Source organism: Balearica regulorum, chromosome 3 (assembly GCF_011004875.1).
Source record: "Balearica regulorum gibbericeps isolate bBalReg1 chromosome 3, bBalReg1.pri, whole genome shotgun sequence".
Taxonomy (NCBI): domain Eukaryota; kingdom Metazoa; phylum Chordata; class Aves; order Gruiformes; family Gruidae; genus Balearica; species Balearica regulorum.
Genome location: NC_046186.1, coordinates 122,331,724 through 122,342,389, shown reverse-complemented (window position 1 = coordinate 122,342,389; position 10,666 = coordinate 122,331,724). Strand labels below are relative to the sequence as shown.

The window sequence follows — 10,666 nt, the reverse complement described above, 5'->3', positions numbered from 1 at the left end:
GAATACAAAGAACAAACCTTGTATGGATGTCTGTAAACCGTCTGTGATCCTACGCAGCAGAACCTCAAAATGCATCGTGGGCAAGTGCCAGTGTTCAGTAACAGCTGAACAATTGCTCTGTCCTTTTCTGTTAGTGAAGACATGCTGGATAATTCTAAAATTATAAAAGAAAAAAGGTTGGAATAATCATAATTCAGCAATTCAACAATAAAAGGACTCAACCATATTTGGAGTCACTGGATTTTTATTTTTTTGTCCTCTAGAGAAAGTTTAAGACATGTGTTTGTCTTACATCAAAGGCACAATAGAATTGAAAGGGCAACCCAAAAAGACCACTAACTCAGGGAAAACCTTCTGTACTTCCTAGAAAAACATGAAGTCAAAAGTTCTGACAAAGATATGCTGAGCTTTTGCTCAGAGTTTTATCTTCGATAAAGTGCATTACGTGACATGTTATTCTTTACTGAATGGAGAAGATGGATGGAGCTAAGACATATTAAGCCAAACATAAAATTCCTTCTAAAACTGTAGCAACTAAAGAATCAATCTGTCAAAATCATAGAAAAAAAACCCTAAAACCCAGATGCCACCCCCTTTTCTCATACAAAGGCCTAAAGGCAAAGGAGTTATTTTCTATCCATTACCCACTTTAATTTTGAGATTTCTCATTTCCCATCTCAAATACAGGACTACCGTTTTTGTGAGTGATCTCATAATGCTTTCCCCCCCCCCCAAAAGATTATGGCTAATTTGGTTTTCTGTTGCTCTCTCTGGCCAGAACTTTAGTGGAAATTTCCTGCATTTTTAGAAAAATACAGACCACAGAATAACCACAGTTGTTCGGACCAAAGGTTCAATTGATGTATTGTCACCCAAAGCGGGGATAAACAGATGCCACAGGAAAAAATGTGTGTGCAGGGCATATACCTCTACCTAGTGCTCTCTGCGCCCCGTTATTTCTAGTTTGAGGGATTTCTTTGAGCCGGTGTGGTTTGCCTGTCAGTAAACTTCAACAGATCTTTCCTCCAATCCTTCTCTCTTTGAAATTATTTGCCTCCACATCCTTCAGCAAGGAATTCCACATGGAACCACCTGATTTTGGTTTGGGCTTAGCTCCTCTAAGCAACGTCTGATATCCCCCTAGTTTTTATATTGCAAGAGACGGTGCAGAGGCAGGATATGTTGGCCTTCTCCATGTCAGCCACAGTCTGTTACACCTCTTGATGTCCTAGCCTACTCAGGAGAACCTTGCGTAGAAATCTCTTAGCCACGAAAAACCTTCACAGCATAGGAAAAGTTATTAATTCAATTAATTTACTTTCTCCTGGATTTGAATTCTTTATGGTAAGCTATAAAAACCAAGGACTATCTAGACAACTTCAAACCTTTTCAAACCTTTTCAAAACTTTTAAAAGAAAAAAAAAAAAACCAAACCACCAAACCAAACATAGTTTTAGGTATTTGTTAACTTGATTCAGTTTCATGAGACCCAAATGATATTCCCACCATAATGTTTCACACTACATCGCCTGAGACAAGAGTCTTAAGAAGAAAAAAACGGAGAAGCTGCTCAAGAAACCTTCCGCTTCCACGGACGGATTTAATGCAGGTTACACGGCGCTGAACGCCAGCAGCCCGGCCGTGGAGGGCAGGTTACCGGTCTCCACGAAGCCGCTTCCCCCGCCGACACCGGGGACGTAACGCGTTTCCCGCGACCGTCGCAGCAGAAGCCACATCGCAACCCCCGCCCTCCCCCGCGACAAACAGGCGGGTCGCGATCGCCTCAGGTCTCGGGGAGGGAGCCCCATACCCCCCCCCCCCGCCCCCCGCCACGAGCGCGCGCGGCCCCGACCGTTAAAACCGTTACAGCCCCCCCCCCCACTGAGAGGCGCCTCGCGCGGGCTGAACCCCAGGGTGGGGGGGGGGGGGAATGGGGAATCGCTCAGCACAGAGCCGCCCTCCCGCAGGAGGCCTGAAAGGCCGGAGATGGGCTCCGAGCTGCTGCCGCCCCCCGCCCGCTCCCCCGGGGAGAAGCGATCACCTCACAGCACCCCCCCGCTCCACGCGGGGCCTCGGCCCGCCCCTCCCTTCCCCCCACCCCCCCGCTGTTCCCGGGCGGCCGGCGGAGCCGGCACAGGCTCGAGCAGAGGCGAGGCAGAGCACATCGATAGGCCGGCGAGGCGGGAAGCCGTGCCCGAACGCCGGCTGGTGAATAGCTCGGCGCTCCCGCGTCACGTCTGCCGGTGGGCGGGCGGAGGAGCGCGGCGGGCCGGGGCCGGGCCGGGCCCGTAGTGAGGCGGAGATGGCGTCGCAGCCGCCGCCTCCTAAGCCCTGGGAGAACCGGCGGCTGGCGGGTACCGTGGCGCCGGCCTTCCAGTGAGTGTGTGCGCCGACCCCTCCGTGTCTCCCCTGCCTGTGGCGGGATTGGGTGTTCGTCCCCTCAGGGCGGCTGCGCCTTTCCCCCCCCCCCGCCCGTCCTGGGCCTCCCGCCTTGGCCTTCTCCCCTGAGGCGAGCTCAAAGGTCGGGCCCAGCCGGGCAGCGCCTCCGTGAGCTAGTGGCTGAGCAGAGCTGGAGGGGGTTTGTCGGTTTGGGTGGTCCGGGGGGGTGGGTTATCTGCTGGGGTGGTTTGGGGTCGTTTGCCCTGCTTCGTTGAGGGGTTGTGTGCCAGGCGGGGTGGGGGTCTTTGGTGGATCCTCCCTCAGTGAGGAGGGGGAGTAAGAGGCTTCTGAAAAGTACTGGCTTCAAAACGTATCGGCGTCTATAGAAAGGTGTATGTTTAATACGGTGAAGGTAAAGCTGTACGTGTTGCCACGAGCGGACAGAGCGTGGGTGTCCATTCCTGGGGATTATGTAGCTGTGCGAGCGTGTGTGCCTCCACAGGAGTGGAGAAACCTCCACAGTCATCCCCAGGAACTGGAAAAGATGCGTGTGTATGTCCATCTCAGGTGTGTTCACCAGGGAATCTGAGCTTTTCCAGAAAATCCAGCCTGCTCACAGAAAAGGATGTTGTGCAGAAGGTGTTTGTAAACTCCTTCCTTTTTATCAGAAATGAAGGACAGCTTGGCGGTTGAAGATCAGTCTTGTTTTTCATTTGGTGCTAGCAATTGCAATAAGAGTTGAAACTGGGCAAAAGGTTAGCTTGAGACTAAACATTCAACAGAAACTTTTTTTTCTTACACTGCAAGTTGAAGCTTGCTGAACAAGAAATTTGATGTTAATTTTTCTTGGTGAGGTTATCTAGCTCGTTGTAAAAAGCTTCAAGCAGCTTTAAAGTGAGTTGTCGTAGGTTGACTGTTGAGGGGGGAAGGTGTAGTGTGACTTAATAAGTTGCAGTACCTCAGTTTTCTGTGATGATAACTTATTTTTTCTTCTGTTTTTAACAACTAAGAGAGTTAAAGTCTATGATGGAAAAAACAAACACTGTGAAGATACAAATATTATTCTTTACTGTAAACCCCTGAGTTTTGCTGAGAGGAAGTCATTCTCTACCATATACGGAAATAGCAGAGCAAGTATGCTTCACATTGAAAGCCATGCAGAAAGAAGCAGCTCTGTAGCAGTTCAAACTTGACTTCTCTTACGCTATTTTTTTCTGTGCATTTAATGGACTACAGAAGTGGGAGGTCATGGGATGAGGCAGTAAATATGGGAAATGACCAAAATGTTTGACTTTTAGGGTGATAATATAGGATTAGCTTTTTAATGAAACAGCAAAAGTTGGGCAGCTGCTTGACAGATTTTAAATACCAGTCTAGTACTTGCAGAGTCTCATTACAAAGGGCATAGATAAAATGACTGGAACTTTTATTCTTTCGTGTGCCCATAAGTTTACTGAATTAAAAACAAAGAAGTGACTCATAATACCTCTTTCTGCCAACTGTTAGCAGTAATAGATTCTATCCCTAGATGTGCTACATAAAGGTAATTAGATAGTTTGGGGAGAGGGGGAAATTGGGGGACCCAAAGCCCTTGCATATGTTGTTGTATAATTGCTCGGATTCTCAATTAGGTCACACCACCCTTTTCTCTAAGGGTGGATTCAAAGGAGCTCTCAGACTTCCTTCCCGCTGTATCATTGGCTCATTGTGTAGAAGAGCGGAGAACAAGTAATGGAAATAAATCTGTCAGATTCCAAAGTTCATAAATATTCTTGGTAGTGCATATCAGAGGCTCTAGCATCAGGTTTGATGGATCTAGATGTAGCACTTCATGCTTTCTTAGTCAATACAATAAAGGTACTGAAAATTTTTCTGTGCATACATTTCCGATATACTACAGTTCTGTATTTACACTAAATATCTCATCATGTTTTTTCCCCCTGAAAGACCTGTATTTCCTGACTGGAATTTTTACTTCCCACAAATGTTGTGCAACGTACTGAGTGTTTGGCTACCAGGTTCCGTATCCCAGCGCTACTGAAACGCGCTATCTTACTTATATAGTTAGCCAAGAACTATGGGGAAATGAAAATATAAACTTATTTTGAGTATTGATCTTGCTTGTCTGAATTTGTTTAGGTCTGCTGACTTGGGTGACAACCTGCTGACCAGGCCTGGACAACCCACAGTTGCACGAATACCTCCGCCTATTTTGCCAAGACCGTCACAGCAAACGGGAAGCAGTAGTCTGAGTACTTTCAGGCCAGCATATAGTAGTTCTTTTTCTCCGGGCTATGGTTCATATGGAACCTCTTTTTATGGAAGCTATAGTCCTTACAGTTACGGATATGGTGGTTTGGGTTATAACCGCTTCCGTACAGATGATATTCCTCCCAGCAGGTTTGTTCAGCAGGCTGAAGAGAGCAGCAGAGGTGCATTTCAGTCCATTGAAAGTATTGTGCATGCGTTTGCCTCTGTCAGCATGATGATGGATGCTACCTTTTCAGCTGTGTACAACAGTTTCAGAGCTGTGTTGGACGTAGCAAACCACTTCTCCCGCCTCAAAGTACACTTCACAAAGGTGTTTTCAGCGTTTGCTTTAGTGAGAACTATAAGATACCTCTACCAACGTCTACAACGATTACTAGGTCTGCGAAAAAGCTCAGAGAATGAGGATTTGTGGGCTGAAAGTGAGGGGACGGTAGCTCGCGTTGGCCTTGAAGACAAGGCGGCTAACTCTGCAAAATCCTGGCCCATTTTCTTGTTCTTTGCTGTCATAATGGGAGGTCCCTATCTGATTTGGAAACTGCTTTCTACATACAGTGACGAAGAAACAGGTAAAGATGATCTGCAGCATACAGTGTTCCTTTTGTTATCAAGTGTATAGCAATTTATCTTAGACTACAGTAATAGAAGTTAATAGATATTGGGGTACAATACTGAATTTTAGACATGCGATACAAGTAACAGCCTGTTTAAGTAGCCTGTTGTTGAGTTGGGATGATGCAGTTTCATGGTAAGCTTTGTGTGATTCCAAAATCATGATTCCTTTCTACTTCTCTTTCCTTTATATTAGATTTGGCAGTTGGGCCGGGGGGGAAAGTATTGATTGGATTGACTCCACAAATCGTGCTTGGTTTGTTACTCCTGACAGTTCTTTATTGGCAAAGGTTTAGCAAGGAAGTTAAAGTGTTTTCTTCATTTCCTTTAAAGAAAACTACCAAACTTTATAATTCAAAGCGGATAAACTTTTAATTTCTTTCTGGAAACAGTGTCTAGTAACTGGGCGAGTGGAGAAGACGATCATGTAGTTGGAAGAGCAGAATATGATTTCAATGCTCTGTCAGAAGAAGAAATTTCTTTCCGTGCTGGTGACATGCTAAAATTAGCACCAAAAGGTAAACTTCTAATTTTGTATTTATTTTCTAATCACATGTGAAGTAAGTCATATTGTTAGAGTCTGAAAATGAAAACAAAAAAACCCCGCCACCTTATTTGACCAGACTCCTCATCCTCACTGATTTTTTCCCCCCATAAGTTATTACACGCATTGTAATAAAACTTACTGAGTAGTTTGGTTCGATTTCTCTAAGATACGACACAGCCTAAACTTACTCAGGGAGTGCTTTGCGGTTACCCTTGTGGTTACCTTTTCCTCACACTGTGAACGTCCTCGGGCATTTGCAGTATGGTGGTGTCATCTATTTCAGAACATCTTGCACTTCACAGTACTTCTCAGCTGACCTCACCAGTGCAGATCCTAGTCATTTCTCTTGTGAAGTAATTTGTATTCGCATTTTATGACAGAGTTATTTCTTCTGCATGATGAGCTATTGTCTGGCGTATTTGTGCCTCAACTGCAATGTATTTTGAATTGTTTTGTAACTTGATGCATTTGTGCTTTCTTCTTCAGAACAGCAACCCAAAATCCGCGGTTGGCTTTTGGCTAGTTATGATGGCCAAACCACAGGACTTGTGCCAGCTAATTACGTCAAAATCCTGGGCAAAAGAAGAGGTAGGAAAACAGTGGACCTGGAAAGGATTACAGAGCAACGGCCAGCCTTTACCAGCACATCTGTTAGAGGATCCGCTGCTGCTGTGACCTTAGAGGAGCAGGAAGCTGCTTTTGATTCTGTTTTTGCTGGAAGTAATAAAGTTCCTGTTGCATCTGATTCCACTGTGGTTAGTGGAGAGAAACAGGAACTCTAATGCACTTTCATCAACAAAGCAACTGAACTGTGCTTTATTGATAAAACTTGGGCTTTGTTGAAAATCTGTATTGTAGCGGAACACTGATGGGTCTGTACCAGTTATTGCTGCTGCTGACTGATGAAGGGACGGAGAAATGATTGCTCAAATTTGTAATATTTATTTTTGACTCACCTAAGGCTGTACGTTAGTGACTCTACCCAACCACCTGGCAGGAGCTCTGAGATCTTGAGATGAGGAGAATTGAGGCATTTATAATAAAGCAAACAAAAAAAAAAAATTCAAATGGGCACTGCCGACCTGTACTCATTAAGGAAATAAACTGTTGATGAAATCTGGAGACTAACACCCAGCCTTCATTGGAATGTTGGCTTGACAAGAGGCCTCTTCAACAGGCATGCAAAGGGAAGATCGATTTCTGTAAGGTGTCCTCCAAAGCTGGACACTGAGGACCATAAAATAGTAACAGTGCATTGTTTCCCCCTGAAAGGAGGGAGGATTGCAAGAGATTTAGGTGACACAATTGAATGGTTAGAAGTTCTAAGTTGCTTGCTTTTCATAAGAAGTAGAGCTTCTGTCATAAAGACCTTAGCTCTTATAAAAAAGGGACTTGGGAGAAAGGGGAGAGAAATACAGCTTACAAAGGAAGAGCAGTGAGGCTTCAGCAGTAGTTCTAACAAGTTCTCTTTTGTTTATTAAAATAACATTAGGATAAAGGGCATCCTGCAGTCAGGCACTTTCCAGCACACTTATTAATTGTTATTCCCTTCTGTGTAAACTAACTTGGTATCACTCCTTCCCATTTTTTGTATTGTAGCCTGTTAACTGCCTATCAGTAGTCTGTCATCTACCATCTGCATCCCAGGTTATTTCTGTTCTTTATTGGTTTTGTATGAATGTCAAAATATCTATCCTGCCTTTTAGTGCAGTAGGAAAGCATTGGGGTGGGGGAAGCTTAATGTAATTTGAGTCGCAAAGAAAAAGTATAATTTCTTGCTTAATTGTCTCAGCCAAGGTCTTGGAGTTATCTCCTTATTCTGCCTTTCAGGTGGTAAATTTTGCATCTGCCCATAAAATTTGAGGGCTCTGGTTTATCGAAAGCCATAAAAGCATTAAGACTGTTCAAAGTATTTAGTATTTTCTTCATATTGGTGTTTGAGAATTCTGTATTTAAATACAGTTTTGGGTTTTTAATGAAGCAAAGATAATTAAAACTTTTTTTTGCCTTGTACTATATATGTATAACATGTTGAGCTTCTGAAGGTTAGAGCAATGGATAAACTAAAGCTTGTCTTAATCATTAAAATAGCTTTTTTTTTTATTTTAAAGGTACTCAGAAGTATTAGTAGGCACTAATTAGTGCCTTTGGTTAATTGATCCAGTAGCTTCAGTTTGACTGTTTCTACAGAGTTCTTCAACACCCATTATGTGTTAGCAAAGCTTGCAGTATTTATACTTTAATTGCATTTGCTGGCCTTGAGTTCTTAGAATTCTGTTCACCACAACAAAACTCTGACAAGAGGAATTGAAGTGAGCACAGTTTTATTGAGATAGAGTGGCTGAAAAGACAGATATTGTGCTGGAACCTTGGATTTTAAAGTAATCTCTGAATGCCTGTTGTTGATAATTAGAGCAAGACTTTAAGTGGTTGTGCTCAGGTATTGGAAGATGATGCAAGGAATAATTTTTTTTTACTAGATTGTTTAGACCTTCAAGCGCAGAGAAAAAGGAGAGTAGTTAAAGGGCAAAGGAGAAACTTGAAACAAGGTTTACTAGGTTTAAAGCAGAACACGTTCCTGAGACGTTTCCCTGTGGACCAGGGCATTGAAGACAATTATCTATATTTGGAAATGGCATCTGTTGTTGAAATAAAAATAGCAATCAATCCTGAAATACAAAACATATAGAGGAAAAAAAAGGGGGGGTATCAAGTGTACAGTTCTGCTTACCGTGCATATTCGTGGAGGGAATTAATTTTACTGTTGTGAGATTCAATTAATGGACTGTCAGCCTCTCTTGTGCTGGTGAAAGATTTCAAACAGAGGAATGGTCTTTTAAATAAATGAAAAAAATAAACCCCAAACTTTTTGTAGAGTATCTATTCAAGTAGACTTCTGTTTTCATGCTCAGAAGACAGTACCATGAGGTTTGTTAGAATCTTTAAATCCTACTAATTTTTAGACAGACGAGTTTAATTTCACTTTCAGGTCATACTATTTTGAAAACAATTCTTTTAGTAGGAAGATAGGTTATTAATAACTTAACTGACTTCTCATTATAGTAGTTTGACTTAGTCTACCAATCGCTGTCATAACTATGTGCTAAATCTGGACAAGATCCTTTCAATCTTGTGATTACTTTAATGGGAAAAAAAGGCTCTGAGGAAATGAAGTTATTTAACACGCAATTAATTGTACTGATGGCAGAAGGGTATTAAAATTCATTGACGTAAAATACATACTGTGCTTTAAGATTTTGATTTTATTTTTTTTAATGCACACACTAGCATCAGGAAAAAATGAGAGTCTTACAATTTCATTGTCTATGTTTCTGCCCATATGTCAGGCTACAGGAAAACAAAACATCTAAATGACTGCTGATTGAAAGAGGGAGGCTGGTTGACAGGCTGCTCAGGACTTGCACAATTTCAGAAAGGTGAGAAGACTAAAAGGAGCAGGTGTGGCTGCAACAGGAGTGTGTAGAAGAGGAGAACAGAAAAGAGATGCTGTTGAAATATTGCTAACCTTCTGCATTAGGCAATTGACTCTTAAGTTGTCTACATACTAAGCTACCTTGATGTTATTCTTTGGAACTAGTTATATGCCTATAGCAGACCTAGAAGTCTGTAACAGACCTATGACATTTGTTTATATAAGGTTTTGGTTTAATCTTTAATCTTACACTATTTAGTATACCAACCATTTTATGCTTGGATACTATCTGAACAAATGAGAGATGCCAGTTTTGACTGGTTCTCTGGGTGCTAGCAGTATGTCAACATGCACACATTCAGGTTTCTGAATAATAAATTAAAATTACTCTTTTTGTCTAGTAGAACTTAATAAAATTGTCCGCTTCTTTTGCACAGGTTCAAAACCTCTTCTGTGGAGCTAGACTGCAACTGAGCTAGTAAGATTGTTTTGACTTATTCGCCGATCTTGGTGAAATTTGCTAGTCAGGTAAATACAAAGAAAATGCAATTTCTTATAAATCTGATCTGTTTCTGATCTGTTTGCAATGAAAATTTTCCAGAAGAGGTACAAACTCAGAAACTAACACAGTGATTTTCTTGACGCACCATAGCCATTGTAGAAACACTGTTGTCCGCAACAGTAGCGGAACAGCACTTAATTTCCAAAACATAGATGACACAAAAGTGTATGTTTTTAAATAGCTCCTTCCAGTTTTTTACAGGTAGTAATACACTTTCCCCCCCACACACACCCCCTTGTGTCCTGGGACCGGTCCTTCTGCAAACTGAATTGAAGCAGGGGGATGATCACTGGGATGATAAATCAGTCTCCTGGATTCTGTGGGCATACTGAACGCAGCCTTTAAGCGGCTGGATAATCGTTCTTTGAAACAAATATACTCATAGAACTGGTTTAACTAGTGACATTGGCATGATGTCAATGTGAGGCACCCCTGGATCTTTCTTATCTACAGGTTTTAATGCTACTTTGAGATACTAAAGTTGCCTAAATTTCACAGTAGCTACAAAACTGTAAGACTAGAGCAAGTGACATGGTTTATTTATGCTGTAAAAGGGGATCTTTACAGATTTTTTTTTATTTTAGAAATGAAAATGCTTTAAAGGCAAAAAGCTAGTTCCATTGCCTTTGAATTATTGGTGACTGAGCAAACATAGTCTCTAGATTATCAAATGAGTAAAATTTGAGATACTGAGGGTTTTTTTTTCCTCAAATACTGTTATTGGTATTTTTTTTCCTAATAAAAAAAGGGAAGGACTGAACTTCTGCCTAACAGCCCAGGTTAATTCCAAAACTGTGTTGTCAATTCTCTGACACAACGTCAAGCCTGCATTTATAGTGTAATAAAATAATGTTGTAATAACACA

General features: G+C 42.1%; 2 protein-coding genes across 9 annotated transcripts in view; one reads left to right on the top strand and one right to left on the bottom strand.

The window, feature by feature from the left end:
- The window catches only part of PUS10 (pseudouridine synthase 10), a 37,200-nt gene extending 35,112 nt beyond the window's left edge, over nt 1-2,088 (bottom strand). For 2 of the 7 annotated variants that reach the window (XM_075749853.1, XM_075749856.1), the window contains exons 1-2: nt 1,853-2,016; nt 18-154 (exon numbers count right to left, since the gene is read on the bottom strand). In XM_075749853.1, coding sequence (XP_075605968.1) covers nt 18-143 — 126 coding nt within the window. In that variant the 5' untranslated portion in view covers nt 144-154; nt 1,853-2,016. Of the gene's footprint in view, nt 1-17; nt 893-1,579; nt 1,777-1,852; nt 2,017-2,041 lie in introns of those variants that run through there. The other 5 variants (XM_075749854.1, XM_075749857.1, XM_075749852.1 and 2 more) reach the window with 4 other exon arrangements.
- Nucleotides 2,089-2,215: 127 nt separating this feature from the next.
- PEX13 (peroxisomal biogenesis factor 13) lies at nt 2,216-10,666 on the top strand. 2 transcript variants are annotated; one of them, XM_075749859.1, is made up of 5 exons: nt 2,216-2,376; nt 4,519-5,216; nt 5,652-5,777; nt 6,293-6,394; nt 9,154-10,666. In XM_075749859.1, the coding sequence occupies exons 1-5, from the start codon at nt 2,303-2,305 to the stop codon at nt 9,186-9,188; spliced, it is 1,035 nt and encodes a 344-aa protein (XP_075605974.1). In that variant the 5' UTR covers nt 2,216-2,302; the 3' UTR covers nt 9,189-10,666. The 2 variants fall into 2 exon arrangements, with proteins under 2 accessions (XP_075605974.1, XP_075605973.1); XM_075749858.1 differs by lacking the exon at nt 9,154-10,666 and having other exon boundaries at nt 6,293-9,046.

What these genes read in the sequence shown, in the direction of transcription:
- PEX13 (XM_075749858.1), top strand. Translation starts at nt 2,303, where the DNA reads ATGGCGTCGCAGCCGCCGCCTCCTAAGCCCTGGGAGAACCGGCGGCTG. An exon ending in ATACAGTGACGAAGAAACAG is followed by an intron (nt 5,217 to 5,651) that starts GTAAAGATGATC and finishes TTCTGGAAACAG; the next exon opens with TGTCTAGTAACTGGGCGAGT. An exon ending in GCTAAAATTAGCACCAAAAG is followed by an intron (nt 5,778 to 6,292) that starts GTAAACTTCTAA and finishes TTTCTTCTTCAG; the next exon opens with AACAGCAACCCAAAATCCGC.